Here is a 25,866-nt window from a genome sequence, read left to right on the forward strand (position 1 = left end):
CATTGAATGTTGAAAAGATATTACCCTTAGATTGTCCTTTCCCAAAAGACAGAAAGCAAGAATTGTGAACCTGTTAGGCTGGTGCTGGCGGTTAGGGCTGTTTATTGTTTGTCTAAAAAAACCAAATTAACAATTTATTATTTATTTATTTTAATATATATATATATATATATATATATATATATATATATATATATATATATATATATATATATATATTTATTTATTATTTTATTATTTTTTTTTAAATAGATTCAAAATGTATCATCTATTAAAAAACCTTAGTATGTATTTTCTCTCAAAAGTTTTTTATTTATAAAATATAAAATTTTAATATATTTTTTTAATAGTTGTTTATAGACTTTAAACCACAACTAAGTTATTTGTTTTTTTATAAAGTTGGGTAATATTCTAATTATATGTGTGTTTAAAAAAATAATCCGATTTTTGAAAATTTAATTATAAAAACCGATCTAACTAAATTGTAATTTGATTGAATCGAATTGGATTTGAATTTAGTTTGAGCTATTTGAATCTATTTTTTGAAAATCGAAATCAATTTGGATTCATTTGATTGGGTCGGGTCAAACTCATCCATCCAAAAGAACACCCTAGGAAATGGGCTTCTCTTACTATCTTTCATTTCTCTCTTTTTAGTAATATATAATATATATTGATATTAGGATATAATATTGATATGGGTTCTCATTTTTACTTCTTCTAACCCACAACAAATAAAAAAAAAAGATATTATATAAGTGTATGAAAAGAAGACAGGGTTGAAGAACCCGTGAGAAATCCTATTTGGCGGTACCGTCGGCTACACGTATAGGAAGTTGAACCTTCCAAGGCCGATAAATATATAGAGTAGTAGAGATCCAACTAGTTGGTTCAAGGTAAAAACGAATTTAATAATGAACTATGGAAGTGACTTGGTGACACATGCATTCTTTCAAGAAATCCTATCTAAAGTCAACTTGTAACACCCAGGTCTTGGAGGTACTTATTTATTGATTTTCTAGCTTTTGTGATGGGGGTCATAACGTGAGGCATGGTTGTCACGTCGTGAGTGACATTGACTTTTTGACCCGAGTTTTTGAGTCTAACGACGTGAGGCTTTGGGTGCTCACGTCGTGAGAATCCTCTGATGGCCAAAACCCTAATAATTTGGGTATTTAATGGAATGAGAGGGCTAGGGTTGCCCATCCTTAGCCTCCCTCACTCTCTTGCATCTTGAAAACCCTAATCTCGACCTAGAAGCCCTTAGCCATTTTTGTGTCATTGAAGCATTCTTTGGTGGTTTTTGACTCATTGAAGTTGATGAAGACCTTGGTGGAGCAACCTCTTGGCAGTCCAGCTTCTATATCACCTTCTTGTAGATCTTTTGGACCATTGTAAGCCATAAAGCTATGGCCTTTTTCCTCTTGCATGCTAGATCTAAGTTTTAAGCTACTTTTTGCATGGTTGTGAAGGATTGCACGTATGGGATCCATAAAGGTGGCAACTTTATGGATCATTGAGACATCCTCTATAATATAATCTTTAGATCTGAGTTTTGAGTAGTTTTAGACTCCAAGCATGAGCCTTGATCCCATTTTCCCCTATTTTGACCTAATGAGTGTTTGATTAATGCATTGGTCATGCATGACCAAAAAGTTATGATTTTTATCATCCTTTGGGTGAGGGAAGACCCTCTAGAAAGTCCCAAGTATTGGTTGAATGGAATAAGAGCTTAATGCTCAAAGCTGACCAATGCAACACTCACAGGAATAAGCATGCCATCCCGACTGTTTTGTCCGGATTAGGTCACGATGTGACCCTGGAAGTGGTCACGACTTGACGACGGTTGGAATTTGGACCGTTAACTTGAGGCCATTTTGGAGCATTGGGCCTTAGGGTTCTCTAGATGGGTTGGGCCATTAGTGGGCCTAGTTTGGACTTGGGTTGTAACGACCATAAAAATTCAACCAATTTTAAACTTTTCAAAAACAAACCGATTTCATAAATTTATTACAAAAAGGTTTTCAATACAATTATTATCAGAGTCTTCCCAGAACCACATCATAAAACATAATCATGAGGAGCGGTACGATCACGCCTTTGCCTTGCCACGGTCTCCTGAAGAACCTGAAAAACATTAAACCACAACTGTAAGCCCGAAAGCTTAGTGAGATATCCCCAAAATATCAACCACATATACCATACACGCATAACATGTCATAACATAACAGAACACAGAACAGCCATGCATTTCGGGTCTACTGTGGGACTGGTCCGCTGCTCCGGCCTTCAGTCCACCTGGTCCACCCTCCGAGACTAACCACATACATCGAGTCTACAGTGTGATTGGTCCACCCGTACCGGGCCTTCAATCCACCTGGTCCACTCCCTGAGTCTACAGTATCACTGGTCCGCCCGCACTAGGCCTTCAGTCGGCCTGGTCCACTCTCCGAGCCTTGGCACGTCTGGTCCGCCCTCTTGGGGCCTACAGCCTATCCGGACCGCTCGCTGGGCCTTCGGGATAACCGGTCCGCCCTGGGTATGTTGGCCTACAGCACAAAGCAGGACTCGCCTCAACCCAACCCCAGTCCAACAACCACGTGCACATAAACATTCAAACATATAACAATTTGCATTCAATCAAACCGATCTAGCAGATCACATAGCATATCATCATCCTAACCAGGATACCGACCTAACCGGTCACTAGCATAGCATCATCCTATATACCAGGATACCGACCTTAACCAGGTCTCTAACATAGCATCATCCTATATACCAGGATACCGTCCTTAACCAGGTCTCTAACATATACCATCCTAACTACCAGGATGCAAACATAGCAAAATAATAACATAACAACGATACCCGGATCACGATCCGATAAAGGGCCAGCCTTGGTGCCGTAGACCCTGTCGATATAGTGAGGATAACTCACCTCACAACTGCCGACTGAACAGATAAACCCAAGCTGCTCCGGCCACTGATACAATCTCCACCACTAGCCAACACCAAAACACTGAATTCAAAACAAATGCCAACAATTACCAAAATGCCCCTGGAAGTCAACTGGTCAACCCTTGGTCAAAGTCAAAGTCAAAGTCTTCCCCTGACTGACTCTACTCGCCGAGTCAACCCGATGACTCGCCGAGTCCCCATGCTCAGAACTTCCCAATGCGCGACTCGACTCGCCGAGTCCCATAGCTCTGAGTCCTTTCTCACTCAACTCACCGAGTCATCCCTTGACTCACCGATTTCACGGCTCAACCAGAAGAAAGGTAGGACCTCACGACCAGACTCTCCGAGTCCAAGGCTATCTTCAACAGACTCGCCGAGTTGTTATTCCAACTCATCGAGTACCTGCCTATCTTCATCCAACTCGCCGAGTTGTTCTTCCAACTCGTCGAGTTCCAGCCTATCTTCAAGCAACTCGCTGAGTACACCCTTGTGACTCGCCGAGTACCCCTAGATCTGAAACCATACAGAGGCTTTCCAAGCCATGCAGAAGCTCTAAACCATAGATCTACCCTTCTACAAGCCATCCATCACGTAAAGTGGCAAACTTTACGTGAATCCAAGTAGATCTAAGCATTTTACACTCTAGGGTTTGGGTTTGGGACAAAAGAACTTCACCAACAACTCTTGAGCATAGACTTTATGGCTTTCTGGATCATTAACAACCTAGATCTGAGGTAGCAACCTCAGATCTTACACCAAACTTGAGATGGACCTCATTTATGCCCCAAACCCCCCCCCCCCCCACAAATGATAGTTCTAGATGCACAAAAGCCCAAACAGAAGATTATTACCTCAAATGAAGGCTCCCACTGATGAATGAACCAATTCTCTACAAAGCCCCTTGCTCCAATCTTCTTGCTCTTCAATTTCCTTCCAAGATTACCTCCTCCAAGGCTCTAATCTCTCACCAACGAAAGCTCACACGAATTTAGGGTTTCTGGAACTCAAAGGGAAGGTAAAGAGGCTGGGGAAGAAGTGTTATGTTCTTTATATAGGGCTCAACCCCCGGAATTAGGGTTTTCTCCACTCGGCACCAACTCGCCGAGTCCACCCATGCTACTCGCCGAGTTGGTCACTTAACACGCGACCAGGGTCGCGACCCTACTCGCCGAGTCCACTCGTGGACTCGCCGAGTTGCCCTTTCACACTTACACTTTTAGCCCTTCAACTCTACTTTTGATATTTCGGGATGTTACAATTCTCCCCCACTTAAATTAGGCTTCGTCCTCAAAGCCAGCGGCAACTCAACTCCAGAACTACTCTTGCAATGCACCACCTGGCTTTAACCAGACCAGGTTCCTCAAAACACAACCACCGAAACCCAAAACCCAATTTTCCTTTCCGCGGTGTTCTGACCACCGCTTCAAGCCGGCCACCGGACTCGTCCTCTGATAACCACACTTATCAACTAAGTACCACTCCATGATACTTCACTCGCTCCAAATCACAACAATCACTCGACTCATACGAACTAGAAATAACCATGAACCACCGGAATTCCCGGTCGGAGCCCAACTTTATCCACTCCATGCTGACAGGATGACACATCCTTCAGCCTCAGAGCAACTCCCATGAGTTCTCCACCGCAATCTCATACCTATGCTGAACTGGCTCTAGCATCTTCGGGTTGGGAAAACCCGATACACTGACGACACCTCCAAACATCCCCCAGGATGAATTTCCACCACATACATAAATCCTTGATCAAAATCAAACTGGAAGTTCAAGATTCCATCCCTGCATTCCTTCCGAGCCTTTTGGCTCTACACCCTCAGAAATTCCTTCCGTGACCTCAACAAACATCCAACCCGGATGTGATTCCATACCACAGCCGCAGACACACTGCTCATCAACCATGATTGGAACACCCCAATCATAACTCTGCACTACTGCTTTCACTTTCGTGAACTTACACTCCCTCTCAGAGCTACATTCATTTCCCTTTCCTTACCAAGGAAATCGACTTGGCCGCCTTGTCACTACAACAAGTGCCACGGTGCTCACCCAATACTACACCATTTCCTCATAGCATAACCACTATCCCATGCACCACACATACTCTAGATCTACTCGCAAGGACTCTCAAGTCCATGCACTACCTTCCACTAATCACGATCAATACCCGAGGCCAGACCTCCTGATGCTAACACATCGCGACATACTCATTCCATTTCCTCATACCGATCAATCAACACATGCAGAGTCTTCAGCATGACTAGACCGCCTTACCAGGCCTTTAGCCAATCTGGACCACTCTCAGAACCTTCTGCAGGTCTGGACCGCCCTCCAGGGCCTTCAGCCTGTCTGGACCATCCTCCGAGCCTTCGGCCTGACTGGTACGCCCACTGGCCTTCAGTCTATCCGGACCGCTCAACTAGCATTCGCTATCCCGAAATATCCTTCTAGGGAAACTCTCCCATGCATACTGTTCTAGCCCGCTAGGGGTTCCGAACTCTATCTCTCTTCTACCTACTCAATCCCGGCCCGATCCCGGCCTTCCACAATCAATCACCCTTGGTCTGTATCCCGCCCCGTCTGACTGACACTTTCTCATACCAGCCTACGCTCGGCTGACAGAACCACCGTTGAATCCCAACAGCTAAACAACTTCTCATACTTATCGAACTTCCGGAGAATTCTCCAATTCTCCCCCACTTAGAGCACTGACTATCAACCACCGGTCGCCATCACCGACCTTCCTCGACAACCCTACACAACACAACCCTTACACGCAAACTGATTCCCACTAGAACGAGCAACCTTCACAAAATTACATAACAATACTGATCATCTCGGGCTCGAAAGAAACCCGACCTTCACCAACCACTCCTCAAACTGCAGATGTTACCCGACATTCGGACCAAAAGCCAGATTCCCACTAATAACCCTCATGAATGATAACCAACGAAATTCCCAACACCAACTCATAACCATGCCACAACCCTCAAGGAACAACGAATACAATACTAAAAATCACAAAACGAGACTAGCAAACATACAATACTCCAAAATAATCACAAGATAACAAGATATCAAGAAGGAAACATATCCGCAGCTGCATCCGGCACTGCCCTGACCTCCTCTGATGTAAGCTGAAAAGCACGACCCTGAGCCCTTGGGGGCTCCGCTCCACCCTGACCTCCACCCGTAATCCTCAAAGTGGCCGGTGCTGGAGCCTGCACCGATCCTGCAGCAAGCTGTGGACAGTTGACCCTCAAGTGTCCAACCTGATGGCAATGATAACAAATCCTCAAATCCAAAACCGGGACTGTCTGCCGACAATCCCTCGCATAGTGCCCCTCCTTTCCGCACTTACGGCATGCACCACCGGACCTACAAACTCCGGTGTGACCCCTCCCACACTTCCCACAAGTGTGGCTGCTCTGATCTCCCAATCTAGAATCAACGGTCTTGGACCGTTTCGGCGCCGGCTGCGACTGTACCGGGACCTACCTCTGCTCTCTCAACTGCAACTCAATCACCAACTCGCGCCGCCTGGCGGCCTCCTGCAACTCTAAAAAGGTCTCGCATCTTTGGGGTTACTTACTGGCTCTGGCTGATGGTACCTCCGCGTCCTCCTTTACTCAATTTGAAAACCATTTTAAATCCTCTTTTGAAAACTCTCCTTGATTTGAGACTGGATTCACACGAATGTTCCTACAATTCACTCAACTCAAGGCTCTGATACCAACTTGTAACGACCATAAAAATTCAACCGATTTTAAACTTTTCAAAAACAACCCGATTTCATAAATTTATTACAAAAAGGTTTTCAATACAATTATTATCAGAGTCTTCCCAGAACCACATCATAAAACATAATCATGAGGAGCGGTACGATCACGCCTTTGCCTTGCCACGGTCTCCTGAAGAACCTGAAAAACATTAAACCACAACTATAAGCCCGAAAGCTTAGTGAGATATCCCCAAAATATCAACCACATATACCATACACGCATAACATGCCATAACATAACAGAACACAGAACAGCCATGCATTTCGGGTCTACTGTGGGACTGGTCCGCTGCACCGGCCTTCAGTCCACCTGATCCACCCTCCGAGACTAACCACATACATCGAGTCTACAGTGTGATTGGTCCACCCGTACCGGGCCTTCAATCCACCTGGTCCACTCCCTGAGTCTACAGTATCACTGGTCCGCCCGCACTGGGCCTTCAGTCGGCCTAGTCCACTCTCCGAGCCTCGGCACGTCTGGTCCGCCCTCTTGGGGCCTACAGCCTATCCGGACCGCTCGCTGGGCCTTCGGGATAACCGGTCCGCCCTGGGTATGTTGGCCTACAGCACAAAGCAGGACTCGCCTCAACCCAACCCCAGTCCAACAACCACGTGCACATAAACATTCAAACATATAACAATTTGCATTCAATCAAACCGATCTAGCAGATCACATAGCATATCATCATCCTAACCAGGATACCGACCTAACCGGTCACTAGCATAGCATCATCCTATATACCAGGATACCGACCTTAACCAGGTCTCTAATATAGCATCATCCTATATACCAGGATACCGTCCTTAACCAGGTCTCTAACATATACCATCCTAACTACCAGGATGCAAACATAGCAAAATAATAACATAACAACGATACCCGGATCACGATCCGATAAAGGGCCAGCCTTGGTGCCGTAGACCCTGTCGATATAGTGAGGATAACTCACCTCGCAACTGCCGACTGAACAGATAAACCCAAGCTGCTCCGACCACTGATACAATCTCCACCACTAGCCAACACCAAAACACTGAATTCAAAACAAATGCCAACAATTACCAAAATGCCCCTGGAAGTCAACTGGTCAACCCTTGGTCAAAGTCAAAGTCAAAGTCTTCCCCTGACTGACTCTACTCGCCGAGTCAACCCAATGACTCGCCGAGTCCCCATGCTCAGAACTTCCCAATGCGCGACTCGACTCGCCGAGTCACCCCGAGACTCGCCGAGTCCCATAGCTCTGATTCCTTTCTCACTCAACTCACCGATTCACGGCTCAACCAGAAGAAAGGTAGGACCTCACGACCAGACTCGCCGAGTCCAAGGCTATCTTCAACAGACTCGCCGAGTTGTTCTTCCAACTCGTCGAGTACCTGCCTATCTTCATCCAACTCGCCGAGTTGTTCTTCCAACTCGTCGAGTTCCAGCCTATCTTCAAGCAACTCGCTGAGTACACCCTTGTGACTCGCCGAGTACCCCTAGATCTGAAACCATACAGAGGCTTTCCAAGCCATGCAGAAGCTCTAAACCATAGATCTACCCTTCTATAATCCATCCATCACGTAAGGTGGCAAACTTTACGTGAATCCAAGTAGATCTAAGCATTTTACACTCTAGGGTTTGGGTTTGGGACAAAAGAACTTCACCAACAACTCTTGAGCATAGACTTTATGGCTTTTTGGATCATTAACAACCTAGATCTGAGGTAGCAACCTCATATCTTACACCAAACTTGAGATGGACCTCATTTATGCCCCAAAACCCCCCGCAAATGATAGATCTAGATGCATAAAAGCCCAAACAGAAGATTATTACCTCAAATGAAGGCTCCCACTGATGAATGAACCCATTCTCTGCAAAGCCCCTTGCTCCAATCTTCTTGCTCTTCAATTTCCTTCCAAGATTACCTCCTCCAAGGCTCTAATCTCTCACCAAGGAAAGCTCACACGAATTTAGGGTTTCTGGAATTCAAAGGGAAGGTAAAGAGGCTAGGGAAGAAGTGTTATGCTCTTTATATAGGGCTCAACCCCCGAAATTAGGGTTTTCTCCACTCAGCACCAACTTGTCGAGTCCACCCATGCTACTCGCCGAGTTGGTCACTTAACACGCGACCAGGGTCGCGAACCTACTCGTCGAGTCCACTCGTGGACTAGTCGAGTTGCCCTTTCACACTTACACTTTTAGCCCTTCAACTCTACTTCTGATATTCCGGGATGTTACATGGGTCATCATTGGGCCTCATGGTTATGGGCTTAACCTTAGAAAGTAACTAGGATTTATATTGATTATGTTCAGCAATGTGAGGAGCCGTTGGGCAGCAGACTTAGGTGTGAGATTCGCTACCTTTTGATTGAGGTGCGTTTTCCTCATTATTCTTGTGGGTCGAAGGCACCAATGTCAGCCCCTTTAGTTATGTATCATAGTATATAGGATGTTGCTAACGGTAGTGATCTGTAGATCTATATGCTAGTATGTTAACTAGTTAATTATCTGTTGCTAGATATGTGTTATTTGTTATGTATATGTCGACATAGTAGATGGGATTGAGACTACTGCTTTGTGTTGACAGTCAATAGACCGGGCAATCCAACCGTAAGGTTGTGGGCCAAGGGTAATCCAACCAGGAGGTTGCGGACCCGTTATGAATTGGGCATTCCAAACGAAAGGTTGTAGGCCGGGGGTAATCCAACCGAGAGGTTGTGGACCCGATACTTGTCGCTTATATGTTTTGTGCTTGTACTTTGTGGGAACTCACTAAGAGTGTGTTTGGGATTCCTTTTAAAACAACTTTTGACTTAACTATTCCAAAAAGTCAAAAAAGTGCCAAAAGATGTTTGGCTAATGGAAAAGATCTTTTAAAATAACTTTGTGTGTAGAAGGAAAATTTGGTTTTTCAAAAGTCACAAAATCCTATCTTTTTGTGACTTTTGTGACTTTTAACCTCAAAAGTTGGCTTTTACCTTTTTAACTAATACAAACACATTTTAAAAATTTTCTTTTGGAAAAAGTCACCACTCAAAAAGGACTTTTAACCTTAAAAAGTAATCCCAAAAACCCCTTAATCTTTAACTTACAATTTCAGTTTATTGTTTCAAGTATTTCAAATGATTGTGGCAAGGCGAAGGTGTGACCGTGTTTTATGTTATTTGGATTTTGGGATACTTTGATTATCGAATTACACTTTTAAAATAATGGTTTTGTAAACTTTTATGGTTTTGGGTTATTTTTGCAAAGTTAAAGTTTGTTATGATTCTTGGATGTTACACAACTTTTTTTTTACGAAATTACCAGATAGGTTTGAGCCTAGTATAAGGAAAAAAAACACCCCTGTGATAAATTTTTCATAAAAACCCACTAATTAATTAATCATACATACTTATAAAGCTAGCATTTTTTCTTGAATCTCATGCATTTGAAACCCCCATTCTTTTTTCCTTTCACCACATTCATTTGAAACTACCATGACTTTTCAATTTTTTTATAATAGTAATTATAATTTGGTAATTAGGTTAAATAAATATCAAATCTAAAGTGTATTCATATATAAACTAAATTTCAATATTAAAATAATATCTTTAATTCTACTTATAAAATTATGTTTTTTAACTTTTAACATATTATACTTAATTTATTAGTTTTAATATATTGTTGGATGTAAACCATTATCATTTTAAAGGTATAATTTTTGAATAATTTGTATAAAATACTTAAATTATTAATTAAAATATAACATTATAGGCTCAACTTAAATATAAATTTTATTTAAGTTCAACAACCCAATGATTATTTTATAAATAGTTAAAAGTGATAAATTGTAGTGTCTTTCTAATAATGATTGTAAGTTGGTTAATAAGGTAAAATAAATATCAAACCTAAAGTGTAATCATAAATAGACTAAATTTCAATTTTAAAATAATATATTTACTTCTATTTATAAAGTTATTTCTTAAAATTTTAACATATTATACTTAATTTATTAGATTTAAAATGTTGTTGCATTTAAACCATTATCAGTTTAAAGCTATAATTTTTAAACAGTTTGGACAAAATATTTAAATTGTTAACTTAAATATAACATTACAGTTTCAACTTAAATAGAAATTTCAGTTCCACTAAAAAAACCAAATAATATTTTGTAAATAGTTAAAAATGATAAGTTACAGTGAGAAATGCAAAAACTAAATTGTAATATCACTTTAACTCAAATATTTCCCAAATATATTTATATAACTGTTAAAAAATTTCAAATAAGTAGCTTAAAATAACTTATAATAACAATAGGTAAAAATAACTCTATATAAATGATTATATTGTTACTTTTAAAATCAAAAAATAATGGTTGATGTTTTAAATAATTATAATGATAGAAATTAAAACATTAAACAAATAAATTTTAAAAAATTAGTTAAAAATAATAACTATAAATAATATTAAACCATATATAATATTTAATTTTATTGATGTGTAACTCGCGAGTAGAAGTCATTCAAACGATTGAGATTATGATGTTATAATAGATTTATATATTATCATATAATTCAAAATAATCAATATATTATATCAAATTAATATACAAATTATTATATTAAATTTAACAACAACGTTAGTGTTATATTTTAAAAAATATATATTTGTAAAAACTTCAACTATATAGGTGTTTCTGCGCATTACAATGTCAACTCAAATATAAATTTTAGTTCCATTTAAAAAAACTAAAGAATATTTTGTAAATAGTTAAAAGTGATAAATTGTAGTGATAAAAGCAAAAACTAAATTGTAATCTCAATTTTACTAAAATATTTCTTAAATATATTTTTATAATCGTTAAAAGTTTTCAAATAAGTAGCTTAAAATAATTTACAATAACAATAGTTAAAAACAACTCTATATAAATGATTATATTGTTAGCTTTAAAATAAAAAAACAATGTTTGATATTTTAAATAATTATAATGATAGAAATTAAAACATTAAGCAAATAAATTTTAAAAAATTAATTAACAATAAAAACAACTATAAATAACATCAAATCATATATTATATTTAATTTTATTAATGTGTAACTCGCGGGTGGAAGTCATTCAAACGATTAAGATTATGAAGTTATAACAAATGTATATATTATCATATAATTCAAAATAAATAATATATTATATCAATTTAGTATATACAAATTATTATATCAAATGTAACAACGTTATTGTTGTATTTAAAAAAATCATATATTTGTAAAGACTTCAACTATACAGGTGTTTTTGCGCAACGCGCGAGCATTCGCCTAGTGATATAATAATCATGAGAAGAAGAATAACTAGTAAATAAATGAGATCTCCTAAATTACAAAGAAAACAGGAATGCTTAAGCTGATAATATTCTAATCTCCAACGACAAAACACATTAAACTTGTAGGTTAACAAAAAACCTAATAAAAATATACATTCGAAGGCAAACATATAATAATATAAGTTAGTAATTAATGAAATATATGCATAAAATATTAGATCAATGAGAGCAAAGAGATGTAGAAACCTAAATGTTAGTTTGAATGCACATGTGAATATATTTTTTATAATTATAAAGAGAAAACGAACATAACAAAGAAACTCAAAAACTGAATAGAATATTATATATAACATTCACATGTCAATATCGTTGTAACTTTTGTCAATATCATATATTTAATCGCAAACACCTTCATGGCCCTGTTTTTTTTTTTTTTTAAGAGTATTGTGACTAAAAAAATATAATAATTTTTTAAAGGTAGAACAATACACTTAAGGAAATGGGAAAAAAAAAACATAAATTAGAAACACTAGGACTATTAAAAGTTTTTATATCAGGTAAATGATACATACATATAACAGTCTGAAAACAATTTATCAAAATCAAGACAAAAATGACAACCCGAGAAAGACGAGGGGCCAATTAGAATCTTTTTCTCATTCGCCTAAAACTTTCTGCTTCTTGGAGGTGTTCATGAAGGATCTCAGCACCCATTCTGTTTGTGCTTCGTCTTGATCAACTGTTCCAAGCTTTATCTGCAACAAAACAGGGAAAAAGTTATATTTATATGCATCATATCATTCTACATTGTACTTTCAATGTTTTCCTATTAAAACAGTCAAAATTGCTTTGTATATAGATGACAATGCTACTACTATTGGTTATATTTGTTCAAAGTAAAATGTTGTAATAAGAAGAAATAAAAATAGGATTTTATAAGATTCGTTACCTGATACAATTTTAACTCAAACCGAGGCCCAACCTCCTTTAGATCAATCGATTTAGGACCTCCACTTTGCCTATAGACATGATGCCTGTAAAAACGTGTAAGTTTTATTTATTTTTAAAGTGTTACATTTAATTAATTTGATTTAGATCATGATAAGCAATTACCTGAAAGAAATGTAATCTGATTGATTAGCAAAAGTGATTATACGTTTGGAATCGGGCTTAGGCACTGGGAAGAGATGCTTTAAGATGGTTGCAGTCCTTTCACCAATCTATTCAATCACACAAACGATAATATGTCAAAAAAATATATATATATTTCTAACCCAAGAAACCTTGTTGAAATTAAAAGAAATTGAAATTAAAGTCAATAAGGAAAAACAAGTGGCTGTATACCTTGGTTGAAAAGTTGTTAAGAATCAGATGTGGATAAGCCTCAGAAACAGTTCCCATTTCCTTCTTGTCTTTATTGTCATGTCTTGTAACCTATAAAAAAAATATTAGAATATGCATTCAAGAATTAAGTGCATGAAATAGCAACCATACTTTCACTAACATTAGGTTAAACTTTAAAGTACAAAAAGGCTTAATAAGAAAAAACTGAAAGTACAATGTTGCAATAGAAAGAAAAGAAAGCAGGATGCTATAAAACACAAAAAATGTGTGTTGCTATTTCTTGCATTATGGAAACAAAATAATACAAAAAAGAAGTTTAATTACTCACCACATTGAGGATTTGAAAATAAGAAGTTGGACCAAAAGGCAAGTGACTTATAACAATCTTATCAGGAACACCACGATGTTCATAAACAAGGATAAGATCTGTAAAGTCATGTGCTCTACAAGTCTCAACTATTTCAGATATAACCTGTGCATTCACCAAAATATATTAAGTTTCAACAATCAATTGGCATAAATGATGAATCAATCTATGTTTAAATTTTTTTTATCTAACCTGACCACCTCGGTTCATACGTTGTGAATTGGGAAAGACAAACTTCAATTCCTGCAATTAGAGCCATTAAAGAAACTGCTTTTCCACAAAATATGACTAGAAAAAGAAAATAATTTAGCAAATGGCAAACCTTTACGAACTGTTTAAGAGGAGCACTTGGGTCATGAGATGTGGTTAGTAGGATTTTTGGATCTCTTTCATTTGCATTTGCATATTCATCGTCTATGGTTGATCTTGGAACTAGATTGAAGAAAAATAGAAGACAATGTTACTATCGTGTTCTGATACAGCATCTTAAGATGCCAAATCATACAACGTCTTTTATGAATCTAAAACCCCAATCGCGTATGACATCTTTCAATGGACAAACTTCAGATATAAGATCGATTTTGAAGGGTAGAAAACACACCTGCAGTTCGTTCATCTTCAAGGTCGATTTCTTGGCGAAGAGCAGCATCCTCGTTTCTGAGCTCAGTCGGAATTGGTTTCCCCTCTGTGCATAAATCAAGATTATATAACTTAACCAAACAGAAACAAAGAAGTAACAGTAATCATTCGACCAAAAAGAAGAAGAAGAAACCTTCAAGAGCTTGTTTGATTTTGCGTTTCTTCTCGTAAAGCAAACGCTCTTTGCCTTCCAAACTTTTCCTATACAGATACTCTCTTCTCAACCTCACATTCCTTCGCAACATACTTTGTCTTTACACACAGACAATTACTTGCAGTTTCTCCTCCTAAAACAGTATCGAAGAAAATAGGGTTTTTGTGTTCTTTGCTGAAGTTTGCAGGTAGCGGGCACCAGTTAGGGTTTTAGGAGTCTGTGGAAATAGGATAATTGCACAAAACTATTGCGGATTGTACTTTTTGGCCCCCGTAGTTTCAAAATATTTAACTGTCACCAACCTCTAGTGAGTGTGAGTCGAACATAACGTTTACAAGTTACAACCTCAACAAATTATATTTAGGTAGTGTTTGTTTTTTGTCTGCAGATCAACGTAGATTCTTCTGTCTGCGCCGCACAGACCACATGCAAATATTAGCATTCGCAAAATGTTTGTTTTTTTGAAGACTGCAGACCTAAAAATGTCTGCGCGCCCACTTCTTAGCGCAGAAGTGGACCAAAGTCTTCTAACATCTTCAAACATTTTCTAACCTAAAAAAACATATGTATCTTTATTTTTTTCAAGTTTTTTTTAATTTATATTTTTTCCAACTTTATTAATGATAAACAATTTGAAAAAAAATTACAAAACTTAAAAAAAAATGTCTGATGATACAAACATAATATTTTTGACAAATTTATAAATAAAAATTTATTACAATAATAGTCGTTGAAGTTGTTTATATAAATATGAAAAAAAATCATAATATATTCTTATATTTTTTTGCCAGATTTTGTAAAACATTATTTAATACGTTATCGTCAATTTCCCGATAAAATATTTATGATACGTTTTTAATGGATTTAATTGGAAAAATCAAAGTTTATTTTCATCCATTTATGTATCTAATTCTTTGATAACTAATTATAATGTTTAATTATAACTTTACAACCAAAGTTGTTGGTTTTTATCAAATATATACGTTAATTCACATCATTTTTATTTTTATTTTTTATAAATAATACATAAAAGTTGATCTAGATTCGTTAATTATTTATAACAAAGTCATAAAAATATTAAAAAATCACTTTGAAATTTAAAAAATCAGTTTATTTAGATTTCAGTTTATTTTAGTAGCCCGCAGATGTTAAAAAAACAAACAGTCTTCTTTTTTCAGACTGCTGACATTTTGCCTCAGAAAAAACAAACAACACCTATTCTAAATACAAATGTCGGTTGTCTTTTTTTTTTCTTTTCTTTACCTTTTACTTTTCTTATTTTACATTTCCATTCCTTTCCTTCTAATACTAATATAGTCACCCCGTTCCTGAGTTCAACTTAACGAGAGAAAGGAAAGGAAATGGGTGGAAATGAGAATAAAATAAAAGAAATTAGTGTTTCCGAGTTTCATTAAAGGAGAAAAATGGGATGATCACTTTCCCTCCTAACTTTCCTTCCGATTTGGGAGGATTTGGAAAGAAAGAACAAAATGATTTATTTCCCTTCCACTTCTCTCCAAGTCGAGAACACAAAAGAAAAAATTGTTTTCCTTTCCTTTCTCTTCTTTTCTCTCGTGGTTTTCTTTTCTCTTCTTTTCGTTTCTTTTGTTAAACTCGGGAACGAGTATATATGAAATATTTTTCAATTTTTTATTTCATTTTTTTCCTATTGGACCGCTGTTACTTCTTATCTTTGTCTCCACAAGTAAAAATTTCTTCATTGTTTTTTCAAACATCGGGGCTTTTGACATGCACTTTTCCTTTACCATTCCAACTGTTTGACGAGGTAACATTCCCTTTTTTATGTATTTGTTGCATATCGGTTGCCTTGTTTTTTATTTTCTCTACCTTTTACTTTTCCCATTTTTCATTTCCAATCATTTCCTTCTTATACTAATATAGCCGACCTTATATATGGAATATTTTTCAATTTTTTATTTCATTTTCTTCTTATTAAGCCGCAATTAATTCTTATCTTTGTCTCCACAAGTAAAAATTTCTTCATTGTTTTTTCAAACATCGGTGCTTTCTACCCGCACTTTCGTTACCATTCTAACTGTTTGACGAGGTAACATTCCTTCTTTTATGTATCTGTTGCATATCGGTTGTCTTCTTTTTTATTTTCTTTATCGTTTACTTTTCCTGTTTTTCATTTCCAATCATTTCCTTCTAATACTAATATAGCCGACCTTATATATGGATTATTTTTCAATTTTTTATTTCATTTTCTTTCTATTGGAACGCTGTTACCTTTTATCTTTGTCTCCACAAGTAAAAATTCTTCATTGTTTTTTCAAACATCGACGCTTTCTACCTACACTTTTCCCTTACCATTACAACTGTTTGACGAGGTAACATTCCTTCTTTTATTTATCTGTTGCATGATTTTACTTATAATGTCTTCTTTATGCCTTATTTACGAAGTTGTCCAACTTCACCAATCCGTTTACCTTTCCTCGATTTTACTGCATATGTATGCTTTCTCATTTGGATTATTGACTTATCACTTTCTTCTTTCGTTCATATCCTATTTATCATTAATAAAAAAAATTATTTTTTGGATCGATTCTAACAGATTAAAAAGGTTGGTTGTTGTCACCATCCTTCTGTTATGAAAATTAATAGACAGATTGTTGTCTGCATCCTCCTATTCTAATGTTCTTTTTTGTTTTACTTAACTTGTCGCTTTTTTCTTTCGTTCATACCGTATTTATCACTGACAAAAAAAATCTCTTTTAGATCGATTCTAAAAGTATAAAAAAGTTGACTGTCGTCGTCATCCTCCTATTCTCAAAATTAATACATATATTGTTGTCCATATCTCCCTATTATGATATTTTTGTGTTTCGTCCAAAGAAAATGTTTCTTCCCCTATAAGAGACCTAAGGTTTTTCAGGTTCTATTATTGATAAAGGGGCATCAATTCTAATTAAAAAAGTAAACACTCTCTACCTCTGAAAAATATAACTTTTGAAAACTTATCTTTTTTTGAACAACTGAAATTTGCAGCTTACCTGATGATGCCTTTGTCTTGTGATTTTTGGAATTCGTTTGTCCTTAGAGTTGTGCATGTGCATTGTTCATTGGCTTATAGTCCTAAGTTCTTTTATTATTTATGAAATCCGAATGTTTAAAAGTAGTTAATCTTATAAAAAAATCCTTATATTTTGTGTTTTTTTTCTTTTAAAACTTTATATTTATTTTTTTTCATGAAAACTACCTTATATATTTTTTTTTCATTTTTTCCAAAAAACCCTAACTTGTAATGTTTTGAAATACATCCTCAACTTTTTTAGTTTTTTTTTTTCTAAAAACCCCCTCATATTTTATAAAAAAAATAAAAAAATAGCTAAAAGGGCCAAATTGGAAAAAAAATCAAAAAATATAAGGTTTTGTCATGGAGAAAAAATAAAAATTATGTTTAATCCTAAAAAGACACAAAAGATAAGGTCTTTTATAAATTAACCCCAAAAAATCCTTAACAAATATATTTACATAAAACACAAAATATAAAGTAATTTATGAAATTAACCCTAAAAATGTATTATATAAACAATTTTCATTTAGTTTTTTAAAATTTAATAATATCTCCATATGTTTGAAAAATCACATTAGTTGATATTAATATTTTAATAAGTAACAATTGAATAACATATTAAAATTATATTTTAAAATTTTATATTTGTATCATTTTGAAAATTATTTTTTTAATATATATAGATATATTTAATCAAATAAATTATATAATTAGAAAAATTAATATTTTAGATATAACCATGATGTAAAATATTTATTATCATGAAATATATAAACCAAAATAAACAAAACCAACAAAAATTATAAGATTAAAAGTAATTTTTTATTTTTTATATAAAAAACCTCAATAATAAAAAGTTTCTAAAACCTTTTGATATTTTCAAATACTAAAAAGATTTTGAGAAAGCCATAAAAAAATTAAGGGTATGTTTGAGTTAGCTTATTAGCTTATGACTTTTAGAAAAAATAGTTTTTAAAAAAAATTTGGATTAGAAAAACTGATTTTTAAGAGTAAAATGACTAAAAAAAACTATTTTTTTTTTTTTTTTTTTTTTTTTTTTTTTTTTTTTTAGTTTTAACTTAACTTTTTACTATTCAAAAAGCTATTTAAAAAAAAAAAACTTTTTTAGTTTATTAGCTTTTAAAAAATTAAAAAAAATAAAAAACTAATTAAAAAACTAATAAGCTATTTTAAAAGCACCCACTAATAATTTCAAAACTCATTTCCCAAACACCCCTAAACTCCAGTACTCCACTGGCGCGGCTTCGGCGTAAAACCCTCGCCCAAAAACCCCTGAAGACACCTTTTGGATTTCTGTTTCTGACGATTTTTTCGTACAAATCTGAAATTTGAGCAACGTCTCCTTTGTTTTTTGTATCGCTAAGATGGAATTCTGGTACGAAGATTGCAAATCGTTGTTGGAACAAGTTAATCTTCAAGAGAAGGAGCTTAGGAACAAGAGAAGGTTTGTATTTCAGCTGCTTTATTCTCCACATCTTCTTCAACAATTGCTTTATCTTTGTTTTCTTTTTGCTCATATAATTTCTAATTCCTGGTTATTTCTGATCATGAAACAAGGTGGTTAATCGGATTACCAACGTCCGGAAACGAAGCTGGCAAACTAAAAGAATCTAAATCTCAACCTGAAAGGTACGAGAGATAGGATTCAGTTCTGTTTATTAACGTGAGTTTACTTTGAGTCAAAACGTAGCTATTATGTTTCTCAAAGCTCTATCTGACTACTTATTAGTTCAAATTTTAGTTCTACGTTCTATATTGAGCGGTTAGTTTAGACATGGATATTGAAAGTGATATGATATATTGATATCAAATCATTCATTCATTCAGCATCTCTAACATCAGATAGTTTTTGGACATTGTTATCATCATTTTTGATGGTGTTGAGTGAGGTTTTGGTTTGTAATTATTTAAGAAAGTAATAGACAAAACAATGGTAAAGCAAGTTTACTCAACACTTTTGGTAATTAGTTTGTTGCAGCTAGTATATTACTACTGAAAGCTGATTATTGACACTTAAATAATCAAATAAGTGTACAATGTATGCAGAAGTAGTCTACCCTTACCCAAGCACCAAAAACTCATTGTTGCAAGTTATATTATTGAAATCTGATTATTAACACTTATGTGTATAGCATGTTTGATAGAGTTAACAAGTACAAAATTCAACCTGCTAAGCTATATACATTTTGTTTTTTTTTCTTAGTTCAGAAAGATTGAGTTAATAGAGAAGTTAGAGAAATGAGGCTTTCCCTATTAAGTTCAAACTATTTACAAATTTGCCCTTTTCTAAGTATCTTTACTAGTCCCCTCTCCATGTTGGTTACTCATTTATAAAACATCTTTTAATGTGTGCAGGCCCATACCTGAATACCTACTTAGGGAAGATGATGTAAGTGTTATTAATTTTGATGATGAAATTATTATTGGTTATTTTTTATAATTTAGGAGCGGAAGGCAAAATTTTCTAATAATATATATTATGTTACCACTTCCTCCTCATTTATAGCCCACAATCTTTTATTCACATCTCCTGATATTTCTCAATATTTGCATTCAGGTATTCTATGAAACTATAAGATCTTTTGTCAAAAAGCTAGTTGAAGAACCTGAATCCAAAAACAAATACCAAATTCTTCATGATGACATGCAACTTATTCATTCACCTACAGACATTACAACTCTTCTATTCCTAATCGATGATATGACAAATCAAGGCCTTTTCCAATTTGCCAAACTACTGACAAGTGGTTCCATTGAATTTGAAAAAACCCGTTGGAAAATGAAACAAATCATCAAACAACACCTCTTGGAAAACAATACCCCAAAGATAAAACTATCCAACGATCATTTATCATTACTCAAGAATCCACAAAATTTCCGTTGGAATCACGAATTCCGTTTCATTCCCAATTCCGGTTCTTCCCATTCCGCTGTTTATAAGATACTTAGCATACTCGAAGATTTACCCCTTCAAACTCTTTCCGCCATGCATCGAAAACTCCGTGGAGTCAAAGATTACATTCCGAAGTTAATCCCAAAAAGATCCGGATGGAATCGCGACGTGTTGATCAAGCGATTGAGAGAAAAGTGTTTACGGTTCCTTTCGAAACTTAATGAAGGAGATTCATTACAAGAACCATTAGCAAAAGCAATGGAAGTTGCAGGGTTGACTTTAAAGTTGATTCAAGGATATCACTATGCAACTAACTTCATTCAATTTTCACCCGAAATTATCTCTCTTCAAAACGAGATTGCAATGTGTATCAAACTAGTTGACCATATTGAACTAAAACTTTTAAAGAAAATACAAATTATAATCGACCCTGATGTGAAATTATCTGATTCGCCTTTACGGGTTAAGAATTTGTTGATGGAATATCTTTTAGAGTGTAGTGATATTGAGAACATTCCACGGTCTTTATTTAAAGTTCTTGCTATTATAAAGAAAAGTCCTAAAGGTAAAAAGAAACGTATGGTGGAAATGAAAGTAGATGAAGAAGTGGAATGTATTTTGAACGTGAGTGCTTCTATGAAGCAAGTTTTGTGGGATGTGATCCCGGAGGATGATTTTGACCTAAAGTTTGCTGATGTGTACATGGAGGATCATGGAGAAAGTGATGGTGATGATATTTGTGAAGATAATGAACAACATATGGAAAATAATGTGTCTAATTTCAGTGATTTCAATGAAGAAGTAGGAAGTACCGAGGAGATTGAGATCAAACTGGCTAATTCCGATTCCATGGCGGGAATTAGTTTGATGGAATCGGATTCCTTGAATAGTTTGAAAGTTACAAATTCAATGCCATATCACTTGGTGAGCTTTGGAAATATGGAAACGAATCGAGTTTGTGATAAAGATTTAAGTTTGGAAAGGAATTTAGTGTTTGATGATGATAGGGGTATTTGTGGAAATCGGTACCTTGGTGTACAAGTTGCTAGTGATGAGGTGAGTATGGTGGCGTATTGTGTCATTGGTCGTATGTTGGGTGATTTTGCACGAATCGAAGGATGTGAATTGAATTCCAGTGATTTATGTTATCTTGAAAGTGGAAGCAATGATTTAAATAAAAAATTTGGTAAAGGTACTTCTAAGTTCTAACTACTATCTTCACTTCCTTTTCCTTTTCGTTTTTTTGCAGTTTATCTTTTAGGGTATGTTTGTTAGATGGAATGGAATGGAAAAGGTAATGGAATGAACCATTCCATTCCTTCTCCGAATTCATCATACCAAACACTACCTAAATAACCTTTAAACAAATCCTTTGGTGTTAGATTGCCTTTTATTTATGACTTTATTTGATTGATCCATTTAATAAAATAATATATTTAAATCATTGTTGGCAGCTGCAAGAAAAGAAAAAACTACTCATGAGGAAGATGACTGTTCAATCATGATTAAGGTAGTAGAAGAGCTAATTCCCTCTTTTCCTAAAAGGTACACTCTTTATAACTGAAATGCTTCATTTATATAATATGGTAAATATAAAAGATTCTTTATTTAAAACTGCGACAAAACTCTCGATCTCATGTCTATGCAGAAGACATGAATGTGTATCATAAAACGTTTTTTTGTTGGTAGTTATAAGGCTAAATACAAGAAATAGCAACACACTTTCGTTTACTTGTATATATAGCTAACTACTTTCATATCATTGTACTTTCAATTTTTTTGCTAGTTAAGGCATTGTACTTTGAAAAATTACCAGATTATAGCATTGTATTTTCAATTTTTTTTATTAGGACATTATACTTTGGAAAATTATATCCAATTATAGCAATGAAAGTTACTTTGTATTTGGATGACATTGCTATAATTGGGTAGTTTTTTCAAAGTACAATGCTATAATAGGCATAAACGAAAGTAGAGTAAATAAATGAAAGTAGAGGTACATTGGTATTTCTTGCCTTTAAACTGTTTTTAGATCTTGATGTATAACAAATTACAAAGGTTATTATATTTGTTTACAGGCAAAAAGCTACACCTTTTTTGCCTTTTTGCAAATAAATAACTTTTAGGGGGAGACAATTGTTACTAGTAATATACAATAAAAAAACCTTCAAAACCTCTCTTTTTTCAAGTATTACACCAAATCAAAAAAATTATTTTGCATAAAAGTCCACAGGGAGGCTTTGCTAATTGTACTATTAAACATATTTATGGATGTTATCTTTTATTTGTATATAATTTTTATATGTCTAAGTTTTTTTTTTTTTTTTTTTCCTGAAAAATAAATGTTATCCAGTGAAGCAGATAGACTAAAGCAATTGATGGGTTGTAAATAAGCATCTAAGAAGCTGATGATAAATCTATACTTTTGGTACAACATTTGAGGAATCAGGAACAATTTTGTGATGATTGACATGTAAATTTGGAAATGATTAAACATAATTTGCTCTGGGCGTGTAGTTTTGTCCATAAATGCAAAGGTGCTCTTTCTTTTTACTTGATAGACTTAATACATGCAAACTTTATTTGGTATTAGTGTTTCGTTCGGCGTAATAGCTGAAAAACTAGTTGATACCAAATTAGTTGATAAGCCAGTTGGAATTTATAAAATAACAAAACGACATTTAGAAGAATGTGTTTTTTTATAACAAATTTAAGTTATATTTGAAATTTTTTAAAAAAAGTTTTTGAAAAGTAAATTTAAGTAGTTTTTTCTTTTTCTTTTTTTTTTTTTTTTTGAAAAAAAAAAAAAAAACTAGCTTTTAAGTGGGTCAAACGGGGGGAGTATCATGTCAAAAAAGCATGGAGGGACCATCCGTACCTCCAAGACTCCATTCCTTCAAGCAGTGGGTCAAGCGGTTTGTCATCTAAGCGGGTTTATGTTTGTCATCTAAGCGGGTTTATGAACCTGTTCGACCATTTATCAACCCATGCATTATTAAGTATTTATGCTTTAAGATTTGTACCAAAAATAATTTTATATGTTCTTAAATTAGTTTTGTATGTTTTTAATTTTTTGTAAATTAGTTTGTATGATTTTTATTAAAAATTGAGTGAGTTGAATGGGTTGAGAAATATAGGTTTTCTATGTCTTGTGAGTTAGAAAAGATGGAATATGAGTCCACTTCCCTCCCCTTTACTTACTTAGGCGTTGCGGTTGGGGCTAATATGAAAGGTGTTAAAAATTGGGTTCCGGGGATTGACAAATTTAAGGCGATATTATTCAAGTGGAAGGCGAAAAGTCTCTCTTTTGGAGGTCGACTTACACTTGTAAACTCGGTTCTTAATAGTCTCACGCTTCGTTATTTTTCTCTTTTTAAGGCTCCTATAAAAGTTATTAATGTGTTAGATAACTTGAGAATGAGGTTTTTATGGGGAGGAGATGACGACAAGAGAAAAATCAATTGGGTTGTTTGGGATGTGGTTACAAAACCGAAAGCAGTTGGAGGTCTTAGTGTTAGCTTTCTTGAGTCGATGAACTTGGCTTTTCTTGCTAAATGGTGATGGAGGATAAAAATAGGGTATGATTTTTTTTGTTCTTTTATCAAATCTATTCATGGTATTAACTATTAAGTTGATTGATGGTAAGCCTTTAACTAAAAAATCGATAAAAGGTGTTTGGCTAGATATCTCTTAATTGGATGTGGCATTTGGTGAAAAAGGTAAAGACTTGAATTTTCTATTTAAAAGGAAGGTTGGGTTTGAGGTTAAAACTCATTTTTGGAAGGATGCTTGGTTTGGTGATCTTACTTTCAGAGAGCTTTTTCCTACCCTATATGCTGTTGAATATGTTAAAGACTGTTTACTCAAAGATAAGGTGAGAGTTAATGCTGAGATGGAGAAGAATTACTGTTGGGGCTGGTCTAGGGAGCACAGGAGAAGCTATGAAATGAACCAATTTCCTGTCATATCTTTAAGGCATCTTATGGATAAATCTAGTAGGGATTGTAATGATTCATTTACTTGGGTTGGATGGATTCCTTTTAAGATAAATTGCTTTGTGTGGAGAATGATCAGAAATTGAATTCCTTTATCAACTAACGTGATGAAGCGAGTATAAGGGTGCCTTCCAGCTGCTGCCCATTTTATTGGGTCTTTGACGAAGAGCTAGACCATGTCTTTTTTCATGTGATTATGTCTCACCTATTTGGAAATGGATGGTCGAGTGGTCGGTCTTCGTAGGCAACCGACTTCTTGTTTGGATTTAGTGGAGATTCTCAAGGTGATCGATGGGGACAAGAACAATCAAAAGTTTAGGATGTCTTTGCTATTTGGATGATTTGGAAAGCTAGAAATGCTTGTGTTTTCAAGAATGAAAGGCAAGTTGCATTGATTATGGCAAATGATATTAGATTATTAGGGGGTGTTTGTTTTAACTTTGAAAATGACTTTTACTTTTATCTTTTAGAAAAAGTCAAAAAAATGTTTATTTAAGTGAAAATGATTTTTGGAAATCACTTTTCCAATAGAGTAAATTGAGCCTTTTTGAAAAGTTACGTGATTTTTCCTAACTTTTCAACAGTAAAAATATTAAATTACCAATATACCCCCATATGTCTTAATCAATTCTTCATTCACAGCATATGATTTTATACTCTTTCCTAAAAGTTAACCCAAACACTTTAACTTTTGATTTTTTCCCTTCAAAAGCTAATCCAAACACATTTTAAAAAACAACTTTTGTAAAAAGTCCTTTTACAAAAATGACTTTTGCCCCACAAAAGCTAAGCCAAACACTCTCTTAGCTTGTACACTTATAATTTGATCAGAAATAAGTTTATGCTTAAATCTATTAATCGATATATGTGGTATAACTCTCCGCTATTTTGCTCGTACTAATACTAATTCTTGAGCTTCTTGCTTAAATTTTGTTTCTAACATATTTTGCTTTGCCGGCTGTTCAAAAAAAATGGAAGAAAAGAAGAGACAAAAACTAATGTGACAATGGTTTGGGAGGGAATGACTCCTCAACCCTTACATATTTGCCATTATTTATGTTTTCTTTTACTTTCCCATATATGTTTTTTTTTCAAAATTTTGCGACAAAATTGCAAAGTTGGTCCTTGTGGGTTTTTTTATTTTTTTTATATATTTTTTAAATATGGATATGATTCAAAAAGTTTTCTAACTTACAGAAAGTCCAAAATCTAAAATTTCCCATGATTTGGTCCGTAGAATACTTAAAAAAACTGTCTTACTCTTTTATTTTATTTTTGGATTTCTTAATATTTCCTTATTATTCAAATGAATTATTTAAAAAATAAAAAATAAGAAAGTGCCCACCTATCCCACCTGTACCCGCTCACCCCCTCTCTATTAT

At 34.8% G+C, this 25,866-nt stretch overlaps 2 protein-coding genes across 3 annotated transcripts; one reads left to right on the forward strand and one right to left on the reverse strand.

Moving 5' to 3' along the window:
* Positions 1 to 12,534: 12,534 nt before the first annotated feature.
* IMP4 (Ribosomal RNA processing Brix domain protein) lies at positions 12,535 to 14,754 on the reverse strand. The gene is made up of 9 exons (XM_079001266.1): positions 14,518 to 14,754; positions 14,347 to 14,430; positions 14,068 to 14,177; positions 13,938 to 13,988; positions 13,707 to 13,850; positions 13,379 to 13,468; positions 13,148 to 13,254; positions 12,984 to 13,068; positions 12,535 to 12,789 (listed from the first exon to the last, which is right to left on the reverse strand). The coding sequence occupies exons 1-9, from the start codon at positions 14,627 to 14,629 to the stop codon at positions 12,691 to 12,693; spliced, it is 882 nt and encodes a 293-aa protein (XP_078857392.1). The 5' UTR covers positions 14,630 to 14,754; the 3' UTR covers positions 12,535 to 12,690.
* A 4,058-nt stretch (positions 14,755 to 18,812) lies between these two features.
* On the forward strand, positions 18,813 to 23,512 carry LOC145053261 (DNA double-strand break repair protein). Of its 2 annotated transcripts, XR_013684403.1 has the most exons (7): positions 18,813 to 19,040; positions 19,154 to 19,225; positions 19,952 to 19,985; positions 20,154 to 21,681; positions 21,944 to 22,034; positions 22,843 to 23,026; positions 23,306 to 23,512. XR_013684403.1 is itself a non-coding variant. In XM_079001268.1 (6 exons), exons 1-6 carry the CDS (start codon positions 18,961 to 18,963, stop codon positions 22,880 to 22,882), a joined length of 1,845 nt encoding a protein of 614 aa, XP_078857394.1. In that variant the 5' UTR covers positions 18,813 to 18,960; the 3' UTR covers positions 22,883 to 23,042. The 2 variants fall into 2 exon arrangements, 1 of the variants encoding a protein (XP_078857394.1); XM_079001268.1 differs by lacking the exon at positions 23,306 to 23,512 and having other exon boundaries at positions 22,843 to 23,042.
* The last annotated feature ends 2,354 nt before the right edge of the window (positions 23,513 to 25,866 follow it).

The sequence above is a fragment of the Lactuca serriola genome, chromosome 5, assembly GCF_051521515.1.
Source record: "Lactuca serriola cultivar US96UC23 chromosome 5, Lser_US96UC23_V15, whole genome shotgun sequence".
Taxonomy (NCBI): Eukaryota; Viridiplantae; Streptophyta; class Magnoliopsida; order Asterales; family Asteraceae; genus Lactuca; species Lactuca serriola.

Coding starts and splice junctions, on each gene's coding strand:
- IMP4 (XM_079001266.1), bottom strand. CDS start 14,629: ATGTTGCGAAGGAATGTGAGGTTGAGAAGAGAGTATCTGTATAGGAAA. Junction 13,255..13,378: donor TTAACAACTTTTCAACCAAG/GTATACAGCCAC, acceptor GTGATTGAATAG/ATTGGTGAAAGGACTGCAAC. Junction 13,069..13,147: donor TCAGATTACATTTCTTTCAG/GTAATTGCTTAT, acceptor ACGTTTTTACAG/GCATCATGTCTATAGGCAAA.
- LOC145053261 (XM_079001268.1), top strand. CDS start 18,961: ATGGAATTCTGGTACGAAGATTGCAAATCGTTGTTGGAACAAGTTAAT. Junction 21,682..21,943: donor AAATAAAAAATTTGGTAAAG/GTACTTCTAAGT, acceptor CATTGTTGGCAG/CTGCAAGAAAAGAAAAAACT. Junction 22,035..22,842: donor ATTCCCTCTTTTCCTAAAAG/GTACACTCTTTA, acceptor AATGTTATCCAG/TGAAGCAGATAGACTAAAGC.